General features: G+C 63.7%; 1 protein-coding gene across 3 annotated transcripts; it reads right to left on the minus strand.

The window, feature by feature from the left end:
* Positions 1-27,946, minus strand: FBXL18 (F-box and leucine rich repeat protein 18). Of its 3 annotated transcripts, none has more exons than XM_051839045.2 (5): positions 27,789-27,946; positions 21,940-22,155; positions 17,164-18,707; positions 12,719-12,937; positions 1-3,237 (listed from the first exon to the last, which is right to left on the minus strand). In XM_051839045.2, exons 1-5 carry the CDS (start codon positions 27,804-27,806, stop codon positions 3,081-3,083), a joined length of 2,154 nt encoding a protein of 717 aa, XP_051695005.2. In that variant the 5' UTR covers positions 27,807-27,946; the 3' UTR covers positions 1-3,080. The 3 variants fall into 3 exon arrangements, 1 of the variants encoding a protein (XP_051695005.2); XR_007916497.2 differs by lacking the exon at positions 1-3,237 and adding an exon at positions 16,272-16,386 and having other exon boundaries at positions 12,800-12,937; XR_007916498.2 differs by lacking the exons at positions 1-3,237; positions 12,719-12,937 and adding exons at positions 12,986-15,548; positions 16,272-16,386.
* Between the last annotated feature and the right edge of the window lie 21 nt (positions 27,947-27,967).

The raw sequence follows: 27,967 nt of genomic DNA on the forward strand, positions 1-27,967 counted from the left end.
TGGCTGGCTCAAGTCCCTTTTATTTGGAATTTCCCACATGCCACAGATCCACATGAAGAGACCTCCCCCCAGCATGGCGCTCGCCACATCACCGAGACACGCGCACGCGCAGCCTGATGCTGGTGGGGATGGTCGTTTAGCACCTGGTCACAAGGAATGGCAAGACCCCGGCTCCCCACCTGGGCCCCCAAGACCACGCTCAGCCTGCTGGGTTCAGCAGCCGGTGGCAGGGGGAGACACCACAGCTCCAGGGCGATGGTCGCCTGCCCATCACCCCTCCCTCCCACACTCGAGGCCCATGGACACAACCCCACCACCAGCAGCTGCAGCCTCCACGCCCGGGCCTGGCTCTGTGATGGCACAGCCGGGTAACTGCTCTGGGTCAGCTTCATGGTCCAGGCCCCGCCCCTGGGGTGTCTGTCTGGCCCCGCCCTCCAAGAGCTTCAGAAAGGGGGGAGAATGGCAGCCGGGGGGCCTGGGGGGTGTCTGTCCAGCAGGCCAGGCAGGTCCTGGACACTCTCAGGAACCCCACACCTCCACACAGAGCTGCCCCCGCTGGGGCACAGGCACAGCCAGCGAGGACACCCATGGAAGGCACCTGCCGCCTGGGTCCCGTGGCTGGCACCCACTGCCCACGGCCGCACCATACCGCCTGCCTTGCTCATGAACTTCTCACTGGGCCTCGGCAACTTTCGGTCCTAAGAGGAACAAACGACAAGGAAGGGGAGAGGGAAAGGCCGCCCCAGGCCACTGGCTGGGAGTCCCACAGGGTGACTTCCCCGGCCACACAACCCACAGCGGGGGATGCTGGGCCCAGGCCCTCCCCCGTCATGAGGCCCCTGGGCCGGGGCCCCGTCAGCCCCCCTCCACGTGGCCTGGGGCCCCACACAGAGCCGGCTGGGAGGGAGGCAGCAGCAGCCCCACAGGCACCCCAGGCCGGGGCCCACGGCTGAGTCCCAAGGCCTCCGAAGGCCAGCGCTGCTGCCGGATGACATAATCGCTTTGTCCGTGAAAATGAGAAGAGACACACGCTCAGGGCCCGCAGGGTCCTTTCCTCCCGCTCCCTCCCAGGGACACCTTCAGGAGCAGGGCGGGGCGCACGGAGCCCGGGGGCGTGAGCAGCGGGGGTCTGAGCAGGGCCTCTCTCTTCCCGAGAACAAAGGATCAGAGATGAAAGCTCTGATCTGCTTCCTCTCCCCAGGCTCACACACGGCACATGCACACTCACCGGCCTGCACACGCACGCACACGCACGCACGCGCAGACACACACGTGTGCGCCGGCCGCGCCTTTCGGCAGGCAGCATATGGTCCGCCGCCTAACGGCCCGGCCCTGCCAACTGGGAACCGTTACAGGGGGTTCTTTTCCCAGCGTAAAACGCCGCAGAATATAAATTGCAATCAACACCGGTGCCAAAATAGCACTTAGCGCGAACAAGCCCGTCGTTGGCATCTGCTGAGCCCTGCCTCGGGTGCGGGCGCGGCAAACCCTGCTCCAGTCCAAGGACTGTGGCTGGGGACACGGCAGACGCACGGTTCCTGGTGGGGGGGTGACCCTGCTGGTTAAAAGCGCCTGATTACAACGGCGGCCGTGCAGGCGAGATCGGACATGGCTGCGGCCTCTCCCGCCAGTTCCCGCAGGGAACACGGCTCTCCGCCCGAGCTGGGCTGCTCTGTGAGAAGGGGACACAGGCACCACGGCCCCCAGGCCACAGGGACCCCCTCCCCGCGGTCCTGGATCTCCCAGCCCCGTCAGGCTGTGGCCGGCCGTTCTCCCCCTGCGAGGACAGGAGGCGGCCACTCCCGGGCAGTCCATACCGCCCACTCGCGTCACCTTGCTGGTGGACTCCAGGGGCCACGCAAAGCTCTACAGCAGCAGGGGGCGGGGCTCCCACACCTCTCAGCTCCAGCAGGGCCCGTAGGCACAGCGGGAGATGCGACCCCTCGGACAGGGGCATTCCCTGGAATCAGTCTGCCCCCCAGGCCCCTGCCAAGGCCCTCTGGCTGCTGCAGCCTGTGGCAGGGAGGGTGCCCCATGCTCCAAGAGGAGGCGCCGGCGCCCTCATGCCAGAAAAGCAGGGGCAGCTTCCCCACAGACCTGCGCACAGCACCACAGGGGCCTCCGGAGCCCAGGGGAGGGCAGGGCCCGACGCCTGGGGACAGTGTCCGGTCTCCTGCAGACCTGCGCACACACACCACAGGGGCCTCCGGAGCCCAGGGGAGGGCAGGGCCCGACGCCTGGGGACAGTGTCCAGTCTCCCACAGACCTGCACACACACACCACAGGGGCCTCCGGAGCCCAGGGGAGGGCAGGGCCCGATGCCTGGGGACAGTGTCCGGTCTTGACCAGCGAGGTGACCTACAGCCGATCTGGAGGAGGGCAGGCTGGATCTGCGGTGGCAGAGCAGGCGGCAGCCACCGGGGCCCTGTGGCAACCAAGGGCGCTGGGGCTTCTCCCCTGGGGAGATGCCCACGGCCGGCCAGGCCCCAGCAGTGAGGGGGCTTGGGCAGGCGTCCAGGTGGGAGGCCCGCCACAGGCGCCCAGGACACCAGCTCCAGGGGGCCTCACAGGGGAAAGGTGGGTGAGTGTCAGGTCGGGAGGGGCTCTGCTCTAAGTGTTCCGGGGAGGTGGGGGCTGAGTCAGCCTCCCCTCAGCCCCCATCACCCCAGCACAGACAATGCACGCCGCCCTAGGGTCCCCGCTGGGCCACACACGCCACCTGGCAGAAGTCCCGGGATAAAGCTGGGTTAAAAACGCGGGTGGATGCAGACGCACAGCTCAGCAGGGAGAGCCGCACCTGGCATGGCCACCCCAGAGCCCCACGGCCGGCGACAGGAGCAGCACGGGGGGCTGGGGCCAAGGGGTGCCAGCGCTGGGCCCCGGGACTCGAGCAGGGCCCCAGGCCATCGTCCGAGCCTTGGCCCCGCGGGTGAGCCTGGCCGCCGCCCCTGGCCCCTGCCCTCCTGTCTGGGCACCGAGTCCTGGCTGAGAAAGCGCAGCGGGCAGGGGCGGGCCGAGGTGCTTTCTTCCTCCCGAGGCCAACCGCGGGCTTCCAGGTGCTGGCCGCGCAGTCCTCACGCTCACCACCACAGGTTGGGCGGCTCCTCGGCCACTCTGCTTTTGAACAGGGTGATCTCGTCCAGGTGCACCATGGGCACGTCCCGGATGACGTCTGTGAGGCCCTCGTGCAGCAGAGGGAAGATGACGACGTTCAGCGCGGGGCGCTCGGCCTGGAAGCTGAACCAGAGACCTGCGGTCAGGGGCGTCGGAGACAGGGGACCCGCGCTGAGGGGCGTCGGAGACAGGGGACCCACGGTCAGGGGCGTCGGAGACAGGGGACCACACTGAGGGGCGTTGGAGACAGGAGACCACACTGAGGGACATCGGAGACAGGGGACCACACTCAGGAGCATCGGAGTCAGGAGACCCACGGTCAGGGGCATTGGAGACAGGGGACCCATGGTCGGGGCGTCGGAGACAGGGGACCCACGCTGAGGGGCGTCGGAGACAGGGGACCCACGCTGAGGGGCGTCGGAGACAGGAGACCACACTGAGGGGTGCTGGAGACAGGGGACCACACTGAGGGGCACTGGAGACAGGGGACCCATGGTCAGGGGCGTCGGAGACAGGGGACCCACGCTGAGGGGCGTCGGAGATAGGAGACCACACTGAGGGGCGTTGGAGACAGGGGACCCACGCTGAGGGGCATTGGAGACAGGAGACCCATGGTCAGGGGCGTCAGAGACAGGGGACCCGCGCTGAGGGGCATCGGACACAGGGGACCATACTGAGGGGCGTTGGAGACAGGAGACCCATGGTCAGGGGCGTCAGAGACAGGGGACCCACGCTGAGGGGCATCGGAGACAGGGGACCATACTGAGGGGCGTTGGAGACAGGAGACCCATGGTCAGGGGCACTGGAGACAGGGGACCCACAGTCAGGGGCACTGGAAAGGGGAGACCCACACTAAGGGGCGTCGGAGATAGGAGACCTGCACTGAGTGTCAGAGACAGGGGACCCGCATCGAGGGGCGTCCGAGACCAGGGACCCTTGCTCAGGGCACAGCAGCCCTCCCACAGGGCTTAGTCCCCCAGGTGTGCACGGGAGCGTCTGACTGCAGTGACACACGGAGGAGCCTTCGGGCCGGCCACAGGCCACAGACCAGGGGCAGGGGCAGGGGCAGGGAGAGAAGGTGGAGGGCACAGAGGGGCTGCCACGCTTTTCTCTGCACGGGGAGGAGGCACCCACTCTGCACCAGGCACAAGATCAGAGACCAGGGGCTGGCGTTGTGGCGCAGTGGATTAAGCTGCAGCCTGAGATGCCAGCATCCCATATGGGCACCGGTTCAAGTCCTGGATGCTCCACTTCCTGATCCAGCTCCCTGTTACTGTGCATGCAAAAAGCTGTGGAAGAAGCCCCAAGTACCTGGGCCCCTGCATCCATGTGAAAGACCCGGATAAAGCTCCTGACTCCTGGCTTCGGCCTGGCCCAGCCCCGGCTGTCACGGCCATTTGGGGAATGGACCAGTGGGTGAAGGATCTCTCTCGCATCTTTCCTCCTCTCTCTGTAACTCCTTTTTTAAATAAATAAAACTCAGGGCCCAAGGAGGCAGCCGTGCTCTGTAGATGGAGGAGGGGCCGGGGAAGAGCCCCAGCAGGGCTGAGGCCTCTGCCACCCACGGCCAGAACAGGGAGCAGGGACAGGCGGCCAGACCTGCACAGCACGGGTCTTCCTCAAGGGCCTGTCCCCAAGTCAGCGGAGGGAGTTGGCAGCAGGGGCTCCATGAGGAGCAGCCCCTCTAGGACCTCAGGCATCTGTCAGGCTGGGCGAGCAGAGCCCCTGTACCCCCAGGGGCACCCAGGCCCCCCATGCTGTGGACAGGAAATCCAAAGGGGCACAGTGTTACCAAGGCCCACCCCGTGCCATGCACCACGCTGTCTGACAGACAGGGCCTCCTTCCAGCCTTCCGAGACTGCCGGGGCTGGTCCACAGCTGGTCAGGGCTGGGCAGGGTCCCCTTTTGGTCAGAGAGAAGCCAAGTCCACAGTGTTACCCACTCCAGTAGGTCAAAACACAACATGACACCCAGAAAACCAGCACGCTGCCCCAGGGAGCTGGGGGCAGGGCGGGGGGCACACAGCAAGGGAGGAGGGCCAGGCCGCGCATCCCGCCGGGCCCAGGGGATGAGGGAGGCTGCAGCCTGGGCTCAACCCCAGCCTCGCTGTGCCAGCGCGAGCACAGGCGATGCCAGACGGGCGCCCATAAAACCCCAGTTTGGGCAACAAAGATGCCGGACACCTCCCAGCTCTGCTCAGCGCTGGTGGCGTCGTGAGCGCGCAGCTCACAGGCCACGCGGCAGACACGGCCCAGCCTGCAAACCCACTGTGTGACAAGCTGGATCGGACACCTGTCAGCCGTCACCCCAGGGACTCCATGCACTGGTGTCAGCGCAGGGAGCGGCACTTGTTTGTTGGCAAAGCGAGGAGGGCACAGTGCTCCCAGGCCTGGCCCAGAGGCCCCCACCACAGTCCTCACGGTGCCTCCATCCCACCGCCTCGGTCACTGCTTACACGTGTGGGCCACATCAGCTCACGGGCGCCCACGTCTCCCTGGGCAGAGGCGGCCAGAGACGGTGCAGCGGGCCCTGTGCAGGCCTCTACAGAATGAAGAGAAGTGGGGCGGAGGGCACAGGGGACAGGGGAGCACTCGCTGCCCCCATGTGGGGCGGAGCCTGCAGGCAGAAAGCTCCTGGCCAGGCAGGAGCTCTGGGCTGTGCGACTTGTGGCAATTCAAGTTCAAGTTTAAGAAAGCTGACAGGATGAACTACAACTCCTTCCAGCTCCCCAGAGGGGAAGGCAGGCTGGGCTGGCGACAGCTGTTTCTGGGCACATTAGCACGCCGCCCTCTGCCCCCCGGCTTGCCGTGTGACCCTCCACACGCCTCCCCACCCCCCAGGCCTGGTGTGTCCACCCCTTCTTAGGCTGTGAACCTCAAGAACCACGAGCCAAAGCAAGCTCCTTCCTCCACGGGGACCTCGACACAGGCTTGGAGGAGACGCCCGCCGCCCGGTGGGCGGGGCTGCAGAACAGCGCTCGGCACCCCCACCCCCACCCGTCCACTCTCCAGGTTTCAGCTACCTCCGGTCAACCTCACTTCAAAGTGTTACACGGAAAAGCCTAGAAACAATTTGTAAGTTTTAAACGCGTCCATTCTAGGGACCTTAGGAAATCACCCTCCTGCCCGGGACAGCGGTCACTGGGCCAGGGTCCCCCAGCTGCCCGCAGTGGCCCCGCGGCCCAGCAGGGGGACGCTGCAGCGTGCAGCTAAGTGCCCCGAGCAGGGCTCAGGCCCACCGGTGGCCGACGCCGCCCCTCGCAGCTCCAGCAGCTGTCCTGCAGCCCCCAGCGCTGCCACCACAGCCCACGGCAAGGGGCGAGTGAGAGAGCACCCGCCGGTCCTGCTCCCCGGAGGCCGCCGGCACCCACACCTCCTTGCGAAGGCTAGCTCCTGCAGACCCGCCCATGTGGTGTCGTGCTCCACAACGCCAGGGGAAGCCACGGACACGCCAGTCCGCCCACAGGCCAGGATCGCACCAACCTCGGCCTGCCGGCGGCAGCAACAGCAGCCCCGCGCTGACCGTGGAGGGCACAGCCGACCACGGGGTGTGGGGAGGCAGCGGCGCTGACCGAGGAGTAGACAAAGCAGCGATAACGGGCCTGGGGTGGCCCAAGTCCCTGAGGCCTGGAATGCATGTGGGAGAGTTGGAGGAAGCTCCTGGCTGCAGGCTTAGGCTGGACGAGCCCCCCCGGCCGTTGTGGTCATCTGGGGAGTGAATCAGCAGATGGAAGACCTCTGACTCTCCCTTTCTCTCTGTAACTCTGCCTTTCAAATAAATAAATAAATCTATGGGGGGGGGGGGGTGGCGCTGTGACACAGGTTAATCCTGTCCAGGCCACCACGGAGGACAGATGCTGAGAGCGCCTGCACCTGCGGGGGAGGTGGGAGCCAGGAGGGAGCCGAGCGGCCCGGACTGTGGTGGAGCCCGAATCCCAAGGGGCTTGCGTGACGCTGGGGCCCTGGGGGAATGGGGAGATGACGCTGGCAGGGTGGGGCCGCATGCTGGGGTCAGGGCTTCCCAGGAAGGACACCAGGGACGGGCGCTGTGGCAGCAGCTCAGCTGCCACTTGAGGCCCGCGGCCCGTGTCCAAGCGCCTGGGGTGAAGCTCGGCCTCCAACGCAGCTCCCTGCTACCGCGCTCCGGGTCCCTGCCACCCACGTGGGAGACCCGGACTGCGCTCCTGCCTCCAGCCCGGTCCCACCGCCTGTGGGCTTGCGGGGAGTGAGCTAGCAGTCAAGAGATCTCTCTGCCTCTCAAATACAACCAATACGGATGTAAGGAGCTCACTTTCAGTGCTAACGCTCTGTGTCTGCTGGGCTGAGCTCCTTTTCTCCATGTGCAAACTCCCTTTGTTTGAAAGGCAGAGAGACAGCCGGACAGAGACGGACTGACACATGGCTCCTTTCCGCACGAGATGTCTCAAAGCCCCCAGGCGAGCAGGGGTCTCAACTCTAAACCTCCAAGGACACAGCCAAGGACATGGCTGGGCCAGCGACCACGGCCTCCCACCGCTGCAACCACCCGGGGCCAACTCGAACCAGCCTAGCGGCTGGGAAACTGCGGCAGTCGCCCCACAGCACCCGGGTGGCCAGGGTCAGCGGCCAGCCCGCGAGCAGCTGGACGAGAGGCAGTGAGCCAGGTCAGAGAGGGCCTGGGGCCTGGCACAAACATGGAACGAGGTGCCACCTCTTCCAGCCTGCACAGAGTCGCAGGCAGGGACAGGCGTGGGGACAGTGAACAGAGAGCAGCCAGGGGCAGGTCCTCCCTCTCACACCACCATTCTCTGAGCTCTCCAGGCAAGGAAAAGGGTGAGAAAAGGCAAAGCAACAGAAAAAGCAACAACAAATCCCAGCTTTTTCTTCTCGCCATCATCCAGAGAGGCTGGGCCCGCAGACAGCCATGGGTCACAGCGCCACCTACTGGGCTGCCCACAGAAAAGCATCCGCAGGGCAAGGGGATCCCACACCTGAAGGGCTGGGCACTGATGCTGGGCCAGGAAGGGGGCGGAAGGCCTGACCCTGCACCCAGGCTGCAGATGCCCTTGACCCATCCCAAGACCACGGCGGTGAGTGCAGGGCCCCCACGGAGGCCAGGGCTACCTGCAGGTGACGGGCCAGAGAGAGCTGCACACTGGCAGGGGCCACCGGGAAGCTCTCGTGCACACGTCACAGGGAGGGCCCCTGTCCTCAGGAGCTGAGAGGGAAGGGGTCTCGGAGCCTGTCGCCTGTCTCAGCTGCAGAACCTGGGCACTCAGGACACGAGAGCCCACACGGCCCCTGTGCGGCCCCTGGCTTCTTCCAGAGGCGACGCCGTCCATCGGGCCCCACCGCTCACCCACTCTTGGCCTTCAGCGGCTCCATCTGTACAGTGGGGGTGGCAGCATTGCCCTCTCAGCAGCACAGCGCCTGGCCCAGAGCGGGATCAGCACACGGGTCTCGGCTGGCGCCGGCCAATACAGCTGAGAAGGCAGTGGAGGATGGCCCAGAACTGCTAACCTATGAGACCTGGATAAGGTTCCTGGCTCCTGGCTTTGGTCTGGCCCAGTCCTGGCTGTTATGGCCATTTGCGGAATAAACCAGCAGATGGAAGATCTCTGTCTCTGTCCCTGTCTCTCTCTCTCTCTCTCCTATTATCACTCTGCTTTTGAATAAACAAATAAACTTTAAAAGCTGGTTCATGGGGCCAGCACTGTGGTGTACCAGGTAAAGCCCCTGCCTGTATTACCAGCATCCCATATGGACGCTGCTTGGTTCGTGTCCTGGATGCTCCACTTGCGATCCAACTCCCTGCTTATGCAACAGGAAAGCAGCAGAGAATGGCCAAGTCCTTGGGCTCCTGCACACACGTGGGAGACCCGGAAGAAGCTCCTGGCCCCTGGCTTTGGTCTGGCCCAGCCCTGGCTGTGTGGCCATCTGGGAGTGATCCAGCAGATGGAAGATTGACCTCTCTCTCTCTCTCTCTCTCTCCATTTCTGTAACTCTGACTTTCAACTTTCAAATAAAATATTTTTAAAGAAATATTCCCCCAAAACTGGTGACATGAGACAACTGACGTCTTGCACTGTGCCAGTCTGGAGAAGGCAGCGCTGCGGACAGGAGCAGGAGCGGGAGCCGTGGGATGGAAGAGTGACCTCGGGAATGCGCTGGGGAGTGAAGCAGCAAAGTGCAGGCGGGAGAGGGGACGGGAGAGGAGGTCCCAGCGTCTGTGCACACAGAACGAGAGGCTCACCGAGAGCCTGCAAGGTTTGACCCTCGTGGCACGGGGACTGGGGAACCGGGACCGGGAGGGGCCGGGGAGCAACACACTACATTTATCCCCTGTCTAAAATTTCTAAAATGTTCATTTTGTTTGCAAGGCAGAGAGACACAGAGAGAGACACCTTCCCACCACTGGTTCTCTCCCCAGATGCTGGCAGCAGCCCAGGAGCTGGGACCTCAATCCAGGTGTCCCACACCGCAGCCACCACCTGCTGCCCCCCAGGGTGAACACCAGCAGGCAGCTGGATCGGAACTGGAGCCAGGACTTGAACTCAGGGACCCCGACACAGGCTGTAGGTGTCCCAGGTGGGGTCCTAACTGTTGAGCCTAACACCTGCCCCTTTCAAACTTTTCAAAAATTTTATTTATTTATTTATTTGAGAGGCACAGAGACACATAAAAGCAGAGACAGCGCTCCCGTTCAGTGGCTAACTCTCCAAATGCCTGCAATGGCTGGGGCTGGATCAGACCAACCCGGGGAGCCAAGAACACAATCCAGGTCTCCCACATGGTGCCAGGGACAGATTACTTCAGCCACTATCACTGCCTCCCTGGGGCCGCCGCTGTGGCACCGCAGGCTAAGCAAGCCTCTGCCTGTGGTGCTAGCATCCCGTACAGGCACCAGTTTGTGTCCCGGCTGCTCCACTTCCAATCCAGCTCTCTGCTGTGGCCTGGGAAAGCAGTGGAAAAAGGTCCAAGTGCTTGGGCTCCTGCACCCACATGGGAGACCCAGAAGAGGCTCCTGGTTCCTGGCTGTGGATCAGCCCAGCTCCAGCCATGTGGCCACTTGGGGAGTGAACCAGTGAATGGAAGACCTCTCTCTCTCTGTCTTTCCTTCTGTCTGTAACTCTGCCTCTAAAATAAATGAATAAATATTTAAAAACAGAAGACAAAAACCCAGGCACAATGATAGAAGAGTCAGCATCCCTCGAAAATAAGTGACTTAAATACTTACTGATTTAAAACAGATAGACACAGGCCTTCCGTCCACTGACTCGCTTCCCAAGCGGCTGCAATGGCGGGGCCGAGCCAGGACAAAGCAGGGATCCAGGAAAGTGCGTGCAGGCGCCCAGATACCCGCGCCGTCCTCTGCTGCTTTCCCAGGCCATCAGCAGGGAGGTGGAGTGGAAGCGCTCCAATAGGGGGCGCCAGCATCACGGGCAGCAGCCTGTCAGCTCGCTGCACCACGACGCCGGCCCAGCACTCGCGTTCTAATTCAGTGTCTGCAGTGCCAGGCCAGACGCCCGCCCTAACGTACTCTTGGAGCAGCACAGACGTGGAGAGCGAGGCTCCACAGACCAGAATACACCGAAGGAAGCAGGACGTGGGGTGCGCGCAGAGCGGACACGCAGCTCTGTCACAAGCCCCCTGGTCACAGAGCCACCCGGCAGGGGTGCGGGGGAGAGGGGCAAGGACTCGGGCAGCAGCAACCTGACGGCACACCGCAAGGCCAACGGCCACACTCGGCTCGTCAGGGCCACCTGGTAAACCTGTTTCTCACAGGGCCGGGGGCCAGCAGGCCTGGAATGGCTCCACGCAGCTGCCACAGGCAAGCATGCCGCGGATGGGAAGGCCAGGCCTGCCGTGGTGGGAGGGAGGAGCCCTGGGCACACGGGACTGCAGCCAGCAGTCAGGGAAATGCCAGGGGTCTCTGGAGACCAGGGAAAAGTACATTATCTCTTACATCCACTGGCTCCCTCCTCAAGTGCCCACAACAGCTGGGACTGGGCCAGGCTGAAGCCCAGGTCTCCCACGCGGGCGACAGGGACCCAAGGACTTGCGCCATCACTGCTGCCTCCCAGGTCTGCATCAGCAGGGAGCTGGAGCCAGGACTTGAGGGGAGGCATCTACCCCTTGGGCTAACAGACTTTCTGAAGCACATCGCACCGAGGTACATTAAATAGAGGTGTGTGTGCATGTGTGCACACACACACAAAGATCCCCGCTCTGTCCACTGAGGGCCTGAGGGCAGGGACAGCCTTGTGGCAGAGCTAAGCACTACTGAGCACCCCCTGCCCTCCTGGCTTCTAAATCCCAGCCCCGAACCAAGGGAGCGCCCTTGGAGAACTGGCCGACGCCAGGCCACGCCGGAAGGCAGGACAAAGCCCAAAGGAAGGGGCACAGCCCAGCCCGAAAGGACACCCGGCGGCCAAGTCGGGGACTGCCGGAACCACCAGAGTTAACGACGAAGCTCACTGTGCAAATCGTCGCCAGTCCACGCAGATCCACACACGTGGAAAAGGAGTTCTAGCTGACACCCGGGAAAGGAATCCAGGCAAAGCTCCCGCGACCACGGCGCCCGCGTCCTCTCACAGCACACACAGAGAAGTGGCGCCTATGTGGGCGGAGTCAGGAGGCGACCAGGAGCCCTGGGAGGGAACCCTCACCCAGCACCTGGACCCAGGCCTTCCAGCCTCCCAAACACTGAGCAACTGCGCGTCTTCCAGAAAGTCCGTGGAAAATGCGAATCGGCCGGCGCCGCGGCTCACTAGGCTAATCCTCCGCCTAGCGGCGCCGGCACACCGGGTTCTAGTCCCGGTCGGGGCGCCGGATTCTGTCCCGGTTGCCCCTCTTCCAGGCCAGCCCTCTGCTGTGGCCAGGGAGTGCAGTGGAGGATGGCCCAGGTGCTTGGGCCCTGCACCCCATGGGAGACCAGGAAAAGCACCCGGCTCCTGGCTCCTGCCATCGGATCAGCGCGGTGCGCTGGCCGCAGCGCGCCGGCCGCGGCGGCCATTGGAGGGTGAACCAACGGCAAAGGAAGACCTTTCTCTCTGTCTCTCTCTCTCTCACTGTCCACTCTGACTGCCAAAATAATAATAAAAAAAAAAAAATGCGTATCGGCGAATAATTGGCGTGGGTTTCAGAAATCGTTTACAGCAAATAAATGGCCCTTTTAAAGCGCATTTTTCCGTGAGCTTCCTGCGGGCCCCCACAATGCCTCCTGCTGCCCACCTCCCAGTCTACGTCCAGCGACAGGAGCCCAAGCAGAGCAGGCCAGACCTGCCATGCACGCTGCAGAGGAGGCTGGTGACCTGCGCTCAAGCCTCCCCACCCTCAGGGACAGACGGCAGACAGGGACAGACGGCAGACAGGCAGGGAGAAGCCCGAGGCCCCACCCAGCCTGGGCAACCACGGGCACCGCCAGGACGCACAGGGGACCGGTGTCTTGAGAGAGCATCGTAAACGCCGAGCCGCTGGCAAGGCCAGGAGGGAGGGAGGGAGGGAGCGGTCCTGAGTGGGAGAGGGCGGGCAGACCGAGCTCCGGCGCGGGTCGCCCCCGGCGCTCCCCGGCTGCACGAGGTCACTGCTGGGCACCCGAGGGCCCAAGCCTCGGGACCACTCACCTGCGGAGGAGGGACTGCTGCAGGCTCTTGCAGGTGGCCAGGGACTCGCCGGTGAACAGGTGGCACACGACCATGTGCAGGGAGCGGGCCATGAAGGCCAGCACGGCGTCGGGCTGCAGGGTGCCGCTGCGGGACACCAGGCAGAGGCGCTGCAGCGACGGGCACTGGCTCAGCGCCTGGAAGAACTGTGCGTTGGCACTGAAGTACGGCTGCTCCAGCCTGCGGGGGAGAGGCCTGTGAGTCCCACCAGCCCGGGCCAGCCCCGGCTGCCCCCGCCGCCCCCACCCCCGCTGGTGCCCAGTGCCCTCCAGCCCCAGCTCTGCCTTGGACAGTCTGCTGTGAGCGACCTGCCAGCCACCGCCACCTCCCCGGGCTAGGAGCCCCACCTGTGGCGGCTCACCACCCTCCACGCCGACCTGGGCGGGGGTTCCCGCCCCCAAGGCTCAGTGATGTGGGGGAGGCAGGATGAAGAAACACCCCTGAGCTGGTGGGGACCACACCAGGCAGGACACGGGAGGGCGGCCAGGCTAAGAAGGGAAGACTTGGGCCTGCCGACAAGGAAGGGCCGGAGGTTTCTACCCAGTCGGAGCCGCTCAGAAAGGGACGGGAGGAGCCCGTGCCGCGGCTCGGCAGCTCAGGCCGCCGCCTGCATCGCCGGCATCCCATGCGAGGGCCAGCCTGAGTCCCGGCTGCTGCGTTTCCAATCCAGCTCCCTACACATGCACTGGGAAAGCAGAGACGGCTCAAGTGCTTGGGCCCCTGCAGCCACGTGGGAGACCTGGATGGAGTTCCAGGCTCCTGGCTTCAGCCTGGCCCAGATGTCACTGTTGTGAACAGCTGGGGAGTGACCTAGCGAATGACAGCTCTCTCTCTCTCTCTCTCTCCCTGTCCCTCTACCTTTCATGTGGTTGAAAATAAGTATTTTTCACAAAACAATGTTTAAAAAAAACACCCACAGCATCCACTGCCTGGTGACAGCGCTGGGGCAGCAGGGGGAGCCCCACAGGGCCCTCTGAGCACAGAACAGGGATGACCCCGCCCTGAGTGGCCACAGCTGTCATAAACACATTAGGGGAGGGTCCAGCCAGCTGTGGGCGAGCAGCTGCACCCAAGGACACAAGTGTGGCCGCATGGGGTGAACGCCCCTCAAGGACCCCTGGGGCCTGGCAGAACCCAGCCAGCAGCGCCGCTGCCAGCAGGGCCGGGGGTTGTGGGACGCTTATTCCCAGGATGTCTGAACGCACTGCCGAGAAGGAAGCCGCTCCGCAGGCCCGGAAGCCGGCAGGAGGGAGGGAGGCTGGCGCTGCCAAGGGAGGGAACATGGGCGCCGCCGTCACCTCGCCACTAGGTGGCGGTGCTGAGCTGTGCTACTCCCCCAAGGTCTCGAAGCATCGGGGTTAGCAGCCAAGGACCCTGGACCCCCCCAGCTGCCGGGAGCCATCACACCTACCTCCCCAGCTCCTGACGCTGCACGTGGCACAGCCCACAGTGCCTCCGGGCAAGGCTGGCAGAACTGACCTACGTGGGTGGACCCCAGGCATCCATCCGTTGGGACCAGCCTCACCGCGGCAGTAGGGCAGACCCAGCTCACCGCCTTGCAACCAGCAGGGCCCTGGCCTCCAAACCCCCTCCCCAGGGTGGAACTGAGTCTTCCTTCCTCGGGTCCCAGTGGTGCGGGGAACACAGTCCACACTCCCAGTGCTCCCGGGGCCACCACACGCTTCCGGCCAGGCGCTGGCACTGCAGGGGGGCTCAGGGTGAGGCTCTTACCCGGCCCCCCACTATCACCAGGCAGGACCTACAGTCCTGGGGAAGAAGGTGCCCGTTCTGGCCCTACCTGTAATCCCCAGGCTGCAGGCGTGTGCCCCGAGTCACAGCTCTGGATCCGCAGCCGTACGTGGCCCCAGCCAGGAGAGCTTGTTCCTGCACCCCCCCCCCCACCGCCACCTGCTAGGAGCTCGAGGAGGGGGACAGCAGCTGCCAGGCAGCACCCCAGGAGGTAAGTGCAGGTGCTCCGGCAGCCCTGGGAGCGCAGTGCCAGCCTCCCCTGCGCCACCTGCTCCTCTCGCTGCAGCCTCCCTGGGCACACTCGCCCCAGAAGGCAGGGATCCAGAGGAACCGGGCCAGCTGGCCACGTCCTAGAGCCGGCGGTGTACTGAACAGGCAGTACCCGGCGCACAGCAGACGGGGCTTCCGTGGCTGCGGGGCACAGAAAGGCACCGCGAGCGGCAGGCAGGTTCTCAGGCCGGCCGTGAAGGCAGTGTCCCGACCCTGTGGCCTCCCGGGGAAGACGCCCGGCCACAAGGATCACGCGCCAGGCCCTGGAGATGCTGCCGTGCTGGCCCAGCCGGGGCCCGGGCACCCGTCGGCCTGCATGTGCTCCCCAGACCTGCACGTGGAGCAGTGTGCGGCCGTGCTCTGGGCCTCACTCTTCCTCACCTGCAGGGCAGGGCTGGCGGCAGCGCCAGGGGGCTAACGCCTGCAAGCACGGGGGGGGGGGGGGGGGAGCCCCTGCAGTGCTGCCCCTCCCTCAGACTCAGCATGCCCCTGCGCACCGCGCACCCCTGCCGGCGGCTCACCCAGCTCCACGGCCACGGGCAGCTACGGCCAGAGCTCCACGGAGCTCCCTGGGCCAGGCCGCTGGCCAGAGCCCGCCATTGTTCAGCAAATGCTCTGGGGACAGGCAGCGGGGCGAGGAGGGGAGGGCCTGCCGCAGCTCAGCTCCGTGTTGGAGGTCTCTGGCTTTTTAGACTAGGGAACACGCTGCCCACTGCTTCACTTGGCTTCTGTTGGTTTCTGCTTTGCTCAAACTCCCCCAAGGCTCTGGCTCCTGTAGTCAGAGAAAGGGCAAGGGGCAGGGGCTGGCGGAAAGCAAGCTCCAGAGAGCCCTGGGCTGAGCTCAGTCCCAGGACCCGGGACCAGGGTCCCTGACCACGGGGGGGGGGGGGGGGGCTCCCACCACGGCTCCTCCAAGGAAGGCCAGGAGTGTACCAGAAAGGGCTAAGCAGGACACCAGGTGGGAGGCGCTGCACCGGGATACGCCACCGAGAAAGGAGGGGCTGGGGCCAGGGCTGCTGGAGACAGGAGCAGGGGCACGCGTGGCAGAGGGGCTGACCTCTGCGGCCAGAGCCGGGCACACACACGTGCGTGCAGCTCCGACTCCCCTTCCTGCAAAAAGGGTGACCAAAACTCACGCTCCTTCTGCCTGGATTTCTGAACCCTTGGCGGTCAGGTTTCAGAGGCCCCTATCCAGGAGGCACAGGAACACAGCGTGGACCAGCCCTCCCCCAGCCTCGGAGCTAACACCCGGAGGGCCCAAGGCTGAGCCCCGGCCTGTGGCCCCGACACGAGCAGAGGCGGGGGAGGGGGGGCCCACTGAGCAGCCCCACAGGGCTCCATGGTTGTGCAGCTCCCACCCAGATCCTGCTCACTCCCTGCCGTACTGAAGCCTGGCGGGGAGGGGAGGGGTCACAAAGACAGGACTCGCCTGCCTCCCTGGGCTGGCTCCAGGGCGAGGCCCTGCTCCGGCATCACACTGACCGGTGACACTCACCCCTGGAAGGAGCACCCCACGCCTCGGCTGTGACACGGCAGTGAGGACGGCACCAACCCGACCGGGTGGTCACGGATAGGACGGTCTCAGCGCCTGGCGGGAACACTTCCCTGTTCTGGGGACAGTGACACACGCGCCCAAGGGCTCCTGGAACATCCGCCCGCCCATCCATCGAGCCCCGCCTCCACCTCCTGCCCACACCTGAATCCCCGCCGGGCCGAGGTGCGCGGCCTGCACCTCGTCTTCGGGAGGTTTCCAATGTCAGATCTACCCACCGAGACTTGCGGACACCCCTTCGCCAACGAGTGCTCACCCTCTCACATGGGGACCGCCTCTCGCACCCCGCCACAATTCACGGGGAATCCAGTTCACGCGTGGCTCTGGCCAGCGGCCAGGGCTGGGCCACCTCCTTCTACCCTCCCCTCTCCGGGCCACCAGCACCTTCTGACCGGTTCCTCTCCCGCCCTCTCCAGCCCCCTCGGAACACCAGCCGTCCACCCCACCGCTTCAACACCTGCCCAGCACCAGAACCACCGGCTTGCTGGGGATTCCGTGCCTCTCGGCGTGTGCACACTGCTGGCCGCTCTGGAGAGCCCTGGCCCGGCATCCCCGGCTAACCCTGCGCACCAAGTGCAGTGGGAGAGCCCCCCCCACTGCCTCCCTGCCATAAGTCAGATGGGGGTGCTAAATGAGATGACAGACAGCAGCAGCAGGGTGTGGCGCACTCACTCCAACAGCTATGCGGAATGAAGACACAGCCGCCAGCCCCGCCCCCCCCCCCCCCCCCCCGAGCTCCTGCCGGACCGGCCGGCACGCGGCAGGCCCACCGCGGCTGCACCACACGCCACTGGCTTCCCGGCCGGCCTCCGAGGGGAGCGCGGGGCGCCCTCACCTGAGGTCCCTCAGCCGCTCGCAGTGCTTCAGCATGTCCAGGAGGGCGGGCACGTAGACCACCTTCCCCAGCAGGCCCAGGTTGGCCAGCGACAGGGACTGCAGCTGCTGGCACTGCAGGCCGATGCTCACCAGCCCGGAGCCCGTCAGGACGCTGGGCAGCTGGGCCAGCGTCAGGTGCCGCAGGAAGGCCAGCTGGCCGATGGCGGCCACCTCCGAGTCGCCGACGCTCTGCGCCCGGCTGCAGGGCGGGAGGGAGTTGCGGATGGCGGGCTCGTTGCGCGGCATGGCCGAGGAGAAGTTGGAGCCGATCAGCTCCAGGCGCTCCAGAAAAGGCAGGCTCTTCAGCAGAGACCAGAACACGGAGGAGGGCGGGGGCGCCGCGTGGCCCGAGCAGGGGCCGGGACAGGTCTGCACGCCGATGCGCACCTTCTTGCCAAAGCCGCGGGCCACGGCGTGCATGGCGGGCGGGGCGGGCGCGCGGTCGGCTCGTGGCGCCGAGTCGGCCACGGAGCACACGGGCAGGGAGAGGGAGCGCAGGTGGCGCAGTCGGGCCAGGAGCTGGCAGAGGTGCCTGCCCAGGCCCTCGGAGCTGTGGTGGTGGGCGGCGGAGAGGTTGAGGTGCCGCAGGTTGCAGCAGGAGGCCACCAGCGTCTCCAGGATGCTGCTGTCGATGTCGTCGTCCGCCTTGCGCAGCAGGGAGTCGGGGGAGAGGCAGTGGATGCAGCCGCTGAGGTTGAGGCTGGCCAGGCTGCGCAGGTCCCGCCCGCTGTTGATGACCCGCTGGATGAGGTGGCCGCCGGACAGCGTGCAGCGGCTGAAGCTGAAGTAGAGGGGGTTGTGGAAGCGCAGGTTCTGCAGGAGCGACGAGCCGTTGAGCCAGGACTTGGGCAGCTGCAGGGCGTCCAGCGTGACGTTGCGGGCCATGGAGTCCAGCAGGTTCTTGGTGGCCCCGCTCTCGGCGAAGCTGCCCGGCACGGAGATGAGGAAGGCGTGCAGGTTCTCAGGCGTGCGGTCGCTGAGCACGGCCAGGTAGAGCCGCACCACCTCCTGGTTGATGTAGCCCGGGGCCAGGCGGGCGTAGAAGACGCGCAGGTTCTGGTAGTGGGGCACGTTGCTCTGGCCCACCATCAGCTGGCCCGAGAGGACGGCGCCCTCGCGCGTGCGGTCCAGGATCTCGAAGTAGAGCAGCAGCCGCTCCAGGCTGGTGCAGCAGGGCACCACGCCGTAGGAGGGCGTGAACAGCGTCTGCTTGAGCTCCCGCACGCGGCTCAGCGTGGCCTTGCACTCGCCACTCAGCTGGCTGGCGTCGAAGCCGGGGCTCACGTCGATGGCCAGCGAGCGCAGGTGCGGCAGGGCCGAGAGCATCTTGGAGAGGCGCAGGGAGGTGAGATGGCAGCCCGAGAGGTTCACCTTCACCAGGCCGTGGCAGCGGGCCACCTGCTCGATGGTGGCGCCCGGCAGCCAGTAGCAGCCGGCCAAGTTCAGCTGCTGGATCTCCCGGCCGATGGCCTTCACCAGCTGCTTCACCTTGTCCTGGCTCACCTGCAGCACAGCAACGGGCGGGAGAGCAAGGGTGAGGCTTCACCCCTCACCCCGCCCCAACACACGACGGCAGAGGCGCTGCCCTCGCGCCTGCCTTCAGCCGACAGGGAGGGTGCGTGGGAACACGGGGGGTTCACAGGCTGCGCAAAGAGCCAGGGCAGAACGGCCACGCGTAACCGCGGGACCCCAGAGCAGGGGCTCCCGTGCCTGTGCGCTCACTAAGGTGGAAACGACCCGACCTCCACCAACGGGAGAGGGATCCGCAGGAAGCCCTTCAGCCGCACACAGCCAGGAAGCACCGGCCCGGCCACGCTGGGGAAGCTCGGGGACACCGAGCAGCACACACGCGTGACGCCACTTCCGTGGGCACTCAGGGACAGACGCAGAACAGAGGCTACCGGGGCCGGGGCTGGGGCTGGGGATGGAGCGAGGGAAGTCCTTCCCTGATGGGCCCGGTTTCTGACCAGGAGATGAGAACGTTCCGGAGACGGATGGCAGTGACAGTCACACACAACACCAATGAGCTGAAGGTCACTCAAGGGGACCCTGAACACTGAGTGAGACGATGAGCTTCGGGGCCAGCGCTGCAGCGCTGCGGGTCAGCTCCCACATCCCACATCCCAGCACCAGTTAGAGGCCTGGTGCTCGGCTTCCAACCCAGCTCCTGCTAATGCATCCGGGCAAGCAGCAAATGATATCAGACCCAAGCGCCTGGGCCCTGCCACCATGCGGGAGACCCGGATGACATCATATCTCTCACTCTCTTTTCCCCATGTCTCTCTGATATTCTGACTTTCAAATAGATATGAGAGAAAGAGACAGAGAAATATAGTTTATTTTTTAGCTGGTGCTGTGGCTCAACAGGCTAATCCTCCGCCTTGCAGCCCCGGCACACCGGGTTCTAGTCCCAGTCAGGGCGCCGGATTCTGTCCCGGATGCCCCTCTTCCAGGCCAGCTCTCTGCTGTGGCCCGGGAGTGCAGTGGAGGATGGCCCAAGTGCTTGGGCCCTGCACCCGCATGGGAGACCAGGAGAAGCACCTGGCTCCTGCCATCGGATCAGTGCGGTGCGCTGGCCGCAGCGCGCCGGCCATTGGAGGGTGAACCAACGGCAAAGGAAGACCTTTCTCTCTCTCTCACTATCCACTCTGCCTGTCAAGAAAAATGTATATAGTTTATTTTTTAAAACAATTTATTTACTTATTTGAAAGGCAGAATTACAGAAAAAGAGGGGTAAGAGACAGAGAGAAAGGTCTTCCTTCTGTTGGTTCACTCTCCAGATGTCTACAACGGCCAGAGCTGGGCTGGTCTGAAGTTAGGAGCTTCTTCCAGGTCTCCCACATGGATGCAGAGTCCCAAGCACTCAAGCCATCTTCCGCTGCCTTCCCAGCCACATAACAGGGAGCTGGACCAGAAGTAGAGCAGCTGGGACTCCAACTAGCACCCATATGGGATGCCGGCACTGCAGGCAGCAGCTTAACCCGTTATGCCACAGTGCTAGCCCCAGTTTATGTTTATTTTAACCACAATTTAAGAATTGGTGAAAATGGGGGTGAACGTATTGGTGCAGTGGGGTAAACCACTGCTTGGGGTGCCTGCATTCCAAACTGGAGGGCCTGGTTCAAGTCTCAGCTTCTCCGCTCTAGATCCAGCGCCCTGCTACTGCACACCCTAAGAGGCAGCCGGCAATGCCCAAGTGCTTGAGCCCCTGCCACCCACACGGGAGACCTGTAGAGCGCCTGGCTCCTGCCTCTGGCGTGGCCCGGCCCTGGCTGCCGCAAGCATTTGGGGAGTGAGCCAGTAGGTGGAAGATGGATCTCTTTCTCTCTGCCGTTCTCTATCACTCTGTCTTTCAAACACATAAATAAAGGTAAAGATGATGCTTCACATGATGTTGATAATGGAATATAGCAGTCACGCTGAATTGTGTGAGTGAAGTGCAAGGTGACATAGCCCAGAGACGCTGTGTGACAGCAGGAGGCCCCGCTGTGGAGGAGCCCCAGGAAAGCTCCCAAAGCCCCCAGACTGCCAACCACAGCACAGGGCCACCTGGCGGCCCCATCGCCACGCTCAGGGCAAGCTGGCCGGGGTGGCCTGCAAAGCCGACCCTGCTGACGCCCACCGCGAGCGAGGCTGTGTGCTGCATCCACCTCAGAAGGCCTCAGCCCGGGCAGCTCCCAGGGAGAGGGAAGGGCAGGCACACTCCACGCTCCACACACACACGGGCGGCCACCGTGCCAGGTGCACGGCTCCTTCCTCTCCAGGCAGGAAGCCCTACATCAGCACCCTGGGAGGCTGCCCGCCCCCCGCCCCCAGCAGAGACAGGCACCTTTAGCACCGGCAAAAGCTCCAGGGCGGTTTTCCTTTGGTATCAAAGGCTGTACTTCAGGGTCACCAGAACAGCCAGGAGCCTTCCCACGGTCTCGTGCAGCTTAGCCAAGGTCAAGGACCATCTTTAAGATGTCAACTAATGGGGCTGCCATGTGGCCCAGCAGGTTGAGCCTGCGATGGTGGCATCACACAAGGCACCAATTTGAGTCCCGGCTGCTCCACTTCTGATCCAGCTCCCTGCTAAGGTGCCTGAGAAAACAGCGCAAGTGGCCCAGGTGCTTGGGCCCCTGCACCCACGTGGGAGATGTGGACAGAGTTCCAGGTTCCTGGCTTCAGCCTGGCCCAGCTGTCTGAAGAATGAACGAGTGGATGGAAGACCTCTCTCTCTCTCTCTCTCCTTCTCTGTAACTCTGCCTTTCAAATACAGAAATAAATCCCACGTAAAACAGAAAAGATGTCAACTAATTTTCAACAAAAGCTCCAAAGCAACATAATACAGAAAGGATGGCAGCTTCAACAAGTGGGGCCAGAATGACCGACGGCCACACACAGGGCGGGGACGGGCGAGCCGACCCCGCGCCACGTGGACACAGGAACAGCGAGCAGATCACAGGCGTGGCTGGGACAGTGAGAGCTGGAAAAGCTGCACACGACCAGCCGTGACCGCAAGCTTTGCCAGCGCGGAGTGACCAGCTCTCCCACAGCTGCAGGCGAGTGGCCACCAGCACTCCGTGCCACGGGACATGACGAGAGCCTCCCCGAGCAGCTCTGGGACCAGCAATGCCTCCTACTCTGTCCCGGGACCACCGCTTCTGCCCCAAACCGCATCCACGTCCACCAGCCCTGCAGGGCGGAGCCAGGCCCGCGCCCCGCCCCGCCCCGCCCCGCCCCCAGGCCGCCTCACCTGATAGTCCTTCTGCAGCTGCACGGTGTGCACGAGGCTCTTGTCCAGGCACAGGGCCGCCAGCTTCCGGCAGGTGCGCCGCACGTTCAGGATCAGGTCTGTGCTGGGCACGTGGCTCAGGATGTGCAGCAGGATCTCGTCCGAGAAGCCCAGCAGGTGGGTGCCGCTGGCCACCCCGGCCGCCGCGGGGGCTGCGTCCTCGTCACTGGACATGTCCTGAAAATCAGAGGGGACACCAGATTCCCACGGGATCCCCACGGGCAGCCACCAGCCCGGCTGGCCCAGCTGGGGAGAGAAGAGAGGCCCCCTTCAGTCTGTGGGAAAGAAGGTGGGTTTAGCAAAACCCTTAAGTGCACGGCAGGAGACTCCAGAGTCTTTCCAACCTGCAAACCAGGATCTCTCTTCTACAGGGAACACGGACACAGCAGGCTCAGCCCCCCGGTTCTACAGTGAACACGGACACAGCAGGTTCAGCCCCCCGCTTCTACAGTGAACATGGACACAGCAGGCTCAGCCCCCCGGTTCTACAGTGAACACGGACACAGCAGGTTCAGCCCCCCGCTTCTACAGGGAACACGGACACAGCAGGCTCAGGCCCCCACGACGCCCGCCCCCCGCTGGAGCACTGGGATGCAGTCCCAACGCTGCTTCTGATCCAGCTCCCTGCTAACGCGCCTGAGCAGCAGAGGCTGGCCCACCCACGTGGGAGAGCAGGATGGAGTGCCCGCCTCCTGCTGTCAGCCCGGCTCAGCCGCCTACTGCTGAAGGCATTGGGGGGAATTAACCGGAAATCTATCCTCTGTCAAATAAATAAAGTGAATCAACATTTTAAAATGATACATTTATGCATTTTAAAAAACTAAAGGATAGGCCGGCACCGTGGCTCACTAGGCTAATCCTCCACCTTGCAGCGCCGGCACACCGGGTTCTAGTCCCGGTCGAGGCGCCGGATTCTGTCCCGGTTGCCCCTCTTCCAGGCCAGCTCTCTGCTGTGGCCAGGGAGTGCAGTGGAGGATGGCCCAGGTGCTTGGGCCCTGCACCCCATGGGAGACCAGGAAAAGCACCTGGCTCCTGCCATCAGATCAGCACGGTGCACCGGCCGCAGCGGCCATTGGAGGGTGAACCAACGGCAAAAGGAAGACCTTTCTCTCTGTCTCTCTCTCTCACTGTCCACTCTGCCTGTCAAAAATTAAAAAATTTTAAAAATTTAAAAATTAAAAAAAACTAAAGGATTAGGACCAGTCACCAAGGCCCTCCACTATGTAGCTGCCGCCCCCTCCCCTCTGTCCCAAATGTCAAGGCAGACGAATCTGGCAAACCCTGGAGACCTGCTGAGCACAAGACGGGCGCCCTCGCCACCCAGAGCTGCTGTGGCAGTGACACGACACCGTCACGTGTGTCAAGTCCCCAGAGCAACGTCTGGGACAGAGGCCCGCCTTGGGGGAGGTGAAACTGGAGGGACCGCCCCAGAGGAGGAGGCTGCACGAAGCCTCCTGAAGGCACAGCCGCAGGGACCGCCCCGCTCTCCCCGGCTGCTCCGGGCGAGCCGTGCTGACACCCCCACACCAGCACATGACAGGCCTGTGTCTGCACTGCAGGGGCAAGCCTCGCCTGCCATCAGTCCCCAAGTCACACGGCGCAGCACACGCTGACAGCCACTCCACTGTCTTACATGTCCGCGGGTCACCTGCAGACACGACGCCACTTGACAGCAGGGAGCGGAGCGCCCCCGGGGGCCGGGGACCAGACACCAGGCGAAGGAGCGTCTCCCTTGCTGAGATCTCCGGCGAAACACAGGACACCCTGCCCTAGGGGGCCACGGGCCTCTGCTCCCAATGGCCCGTGCTTTTGGATGCGCAGGAGTGACCTCCGCCACTCTGCCAGTGACACAGGAAATGCCAGGACAAAGGAATGCCGCGGACCCCGCCGAGGGGAGCAGGGACCCTGCCCCTCTAGTGACCACTCCCGGAAGAGCACCCGGAGTCGCTGCCTTCCGGCCTACAAGGTCCCGTCTCCAGCAGGCCCTGTCCCCACCCTGCTTCCTGTTCCCATGTGCAGCTCTGGGTCTGAAAGCCCTGCTGCTGCCATGGCAACCGCGAAGGCCTGGCAGAGAGCCGTCTGCACACGCCACGCAGGCTCGCGCTCTCCCGGGAACTGACAGCAACGTCCCTCTCACCCCTCCTGCCCAGCCCTCGGCAGACCCAGACAGGTGTCCAGGGATCAAAGAAGGATCCTGCACCTTCCACTAGAGAACACCACCACGGACACCCAGGAAGGGAGGGGGCCGACGCCAGGGCCCGGGGCTTCTCTGTCCTCCCCACGCCCTTCCGCAGGAGGCGGGAGGCAGCTGCACGCCAGGCCACCGCTGCACTGCGTCCCTTTGTTCGGGTCTGCTGTTGGCGGCAGCAGTGACTCCCTGGTGGCACGGGGTCTCCCAGACGCCACACCACCCAGGCACCTCTTAAGACGCAGCGACGCTGGGGCAGGCACCTGCCATGCTGCCATCCCACAGGCGCATGGGCTCAATCTTAACCACGCTGCTTCCCATACAGCTCCCTGCTAACGTGCCCGGCAGCGCCACAGAGGACTGGACCCCCGCCACCCCCGTGGGGGACCGGATGGAATCCCCTCGCCCTGGCTGCTGCAGCCATCTGGGACGTGAACCAGTGGATGAAAGATATTTCTTTCTCTTTCTCCCTCCCCGCCCCCTCCTTTCTGCCTTCAAATAAATAATCTTAAAAAAAAAAAAATCAGGGTGCTGACACTGTGGCACAGTGGGTTAATCCCGCAGCACCAGCATCCCATATGGGCACCAGTTCTAGACCCCGCTGCTCCTCTTCCCATCCAGCTCTCTGCTATGGCCTGGGATAGCAGTGGAAGATGGCCCAAGTGCTTGGACCCCTGTGCCCGCGTGGGAGACCTGGAAGAAGCTCCTGGCTCCTGATCAGCGCAGCTCCAGCCGCTGCAGCCATCTGGGGAGTAAACAACAGAGGGAAGAGCTTTCTCTCTGTCTCTACCTCTCACTGTCTGTAACTCTACCTCTCAAATAAATAAAATCTTTAAAAAAAAAAAATTAGAAGTCACAGAGGGGAAAAAAGATAAAACCAGCAAGGACTTTCAAAACCAGATACTGCAATTCTGAAATCAGATATCAGGAATCAGATATCTGAAATCAGATAGCAATGCACAGCCTTATGCATACAGCTTAAAGAAAAAAACCTGAACTGTGGGGCCCACGATGTGGCACAGTGGCTAAACCCCCATCTGCAACACCAGTGTCTCATGTGGGCACTGGTTCAAGTCCTGGTTGCTCCACTTCCAATCCAGCTTCCTGCTAACACACCTGGGAAAGCAGCGGATGATGGCCCTGTCACCACCGACATGGGAGACCTGGACAGTACCTGGCTCCTGGTTTTGGCTGGGTTGCTGCAGACATTTTTTGTTGTTTGTTTTGTTTTGTTTGTTTTTGACAGGCAGAGTGGACAATGAAAGAGAGAGAGAGACAGAGAGAAAGGTCTTCCTTTGCCGTTGGTTCACCCTCCAATGGCCGCTGTGGCCAGCGTGCTGCGGCCGGCGCACCGCGCTGATCTGATGGCAGGAGCCAGGTGCTTTTCCTGGTCTCCCATGGGGTGCAGGGCCCAAGCACTTGGGCCATCCTCCACTGCACTCCCTGGCCACAGCAGAGAGCTGGCCTGGAAGGGGGCAACCAGGACAGAATCTGGCGCCCCGACCAGGACTAGAACTCGGTGTGCCGGCGCTGCAAGGTGGAGGATTAGCCTAGTGAGCCACGGCGCCGGCCGCTGCAGACATTTTTTAAAAGACTTTTTTATTTGTTTGTTTGTTTGAAAGACAAGGTGGCAGAGGAAAAGACAAGAGAAACAAAGACAGACATAGATCTTCCATCTGCTGGTTCACTCCCTACATGTCCACAACAGCCTGGGTCGGGCCAGGCTGAAACCAGGAGCTCCATCCGGGTCTCCCAGATGGGCAGCAGAGACCCAAGCAGTTGGCCCATCATCCACTGTTTTCTCGGGTGCAGTAGCAGGGAGCTGGGTAAGAACTGGCGCCACAATGCTGGCCCCTGTTGCAGGCATTTGGGAATGAACCCACAGATGGAAGACATGTGTCTCCCTATCACTTTGCCTTTCAAATAAATAAATCTTGAAAAAAAAAAAAAAAGACACTAGGAAAGATGTCCACATTCCCTGGTTCACTGCCCAGCTGCAAGCCCAAGTGGGGAGACCCGGATGGGGTTCCTGGCTCCCGGATTCATCACAGGCATTTGCAAAGTGAACCAGGGATGGGATTCTGTTCTCCCTCAAATAAAGGGCAGAGGGAGCCGGCACCGTGGCTCACTTGGTTAATCCTCCACCTGCAGCGCCGGCATCCCATATGGGCACCGGGTTCTAGTTCCGGTTGCTCCTCTTCCAGGCCAGCTCTCTGCTGTGGCCAGGGAGTGCAGTGGAGGATGGCCCAAGTGCTTGGGCCCTGCACCCGCATGGGAGACCAGGAAGAGGCACCTGACTCCTGGCTTCGGATCAGCGCAGTGCGCCAGCCGTAGCAGCCATTTGGGGGTGAACCAATGGAAGGAAGACCTTTCTCTCTGTCTCTCTCTCTGTCTATAACTCTACCTGTCAAATGAAAAACAAAACAAAACAAAACAGCAGAAAGGAGAACCTGCTTGGGGAGCCCGGGTTGGAGTCCCGGCTCTGCCTTTGACTCCAGCTCCCTGCCAATATGCACCCTGGGAGGCCCCAGACCACGCGCAGCCCGAGTACCCGAGTCTCCCTCACCCACCGGGACCCCAGACTGTTTGAGGCTCCTGGCTAACAGACACTCGGAGGCTGAGCCACAGACGGAGGTGTGTGTGCGTGTGTGAGTGTCCTTCGGATACACAGACAGAAGTTTCTCAAGTGTCAATCACACAATGAAAGAACTATATCGCAATGAATGGGCAAAGCTTCCCAGAGGCCGGGGGCGCCGAGCCACACCAGGCTCCCATCTTTCCTCCACCCAGGAGAAGCCCCCGGGGCAACCCGCAGGGCCAGGACGCGGCAACACCCAGCTGACAGGCCCCCCACGCCCCCCGCCGCACCCCACCGCCACCAAGCCCGATCCACCGACCCGGCCGGGCTGCCCCAGAGCCCCTCCCCAGCGGGCTCTGCCCCGGCAATTCTGTCATCCCTCTGCAGCTGGCCCGCGTACTGCTCCTGACAAGCGAGGGGCCATTTCCGAGCCAAATTCAGTCCAGATAAAGAGGCGCCGGCAGCAGCCCCCAGCCGTCTTCCCCTCCACTCTCCGACTCCTTCCCGCTCCCTAGAACTCGGGCAAGCCCCTGAGACCCACGCGGGACGGTCTGAGTCCCCGAGTGACAGACAGAAGCAGGGGCGCACACAGGTGGGCAGGAAGCCACCAGGGTCTCCAGGAGACCCCCGATTCGCGGAGCGGCCTGGAAGGGGCCCCAGCGCGAGTCCCGAGCCTCCAGGTGAAATGGCTTTTCCTCCACTCGCGCCAATTCAGAGAGGAGGAGGGCGGCGGAGGCCAACGCAGCACCCGGAGATGCACTACGCGGGTGGGCAGTGGGCACGGAGCGGCCGCGTCCCGGACCCACGGCGCAGGAGCGCGGGGCCGGGGCCTGGGGGCGGCCGAAGAGGGCCGGGGGCCGGCCTGTGCCGCCAGGGGCAGCGCGCGGGACGGGGCAGAGGCCAGGGAGGCGAGGTCAGGCCCCGGCCGAGCAGAGCTCGGGACGGGCAGGACCAGCCGGGCAGGGGCCCAGAAGGCAAAGGAGACACAGGGTGGCCGGGGCTCGGGGCGGGCAGCGAGCAGAGCCGCCAGGCGCGGGCCCGTACCTCTCCGGAGCTCGCCATGTTGCGGGCCGGTCGGCCGTGTCCGCTGGAGCCGCGGCCCCGGGAACCGAAGCCGGCCCCGCCAGGGATGCTCCAAGCCGGGGCGTCCGCGGCTCACCAGAGACCGCGGCCGGGGGCGGGGCCTCGGCCACTTCCGGCGCCCGCGGAACGCACTTCCGTCC

The sequence above is a fragment of the Oryctolagus cuniculus genome, chromosome 19 (assembly GCF_964237555.1).
Source record: "Oryctolagus cuniculus chromosome 19, mOryCun1.1, whole genome shotgun sequence".
Classification (NCBI taxonomy): Eukaryota; Metazoa; Chordata; class Mammalia; order Lagomorpha; family Leporidae; genus Oryctolagus; species Oryctolagus cuniculus.

Bases quoted from the DNA above. Each gene is read 5' to 3' on its own strand.
- FBXL18 (XM_051839045.2), bottom strand. The intron at 12,938-17,163 runs GTGAGGGCGCCC...TCTCCCCCGCAG, and splicing joins GAGCGGCTGAGGGACCTCAG to GCTGGAGCAGCCGTACTTCA. The intron at 3,238-12,718 runs GTGAGTGGTCCC...TCTCTGGTTCAG, and splicing joins CAGCAGTCCCTCCTCCGCAG to CTTCCAGGCCGAGCGCCCCG.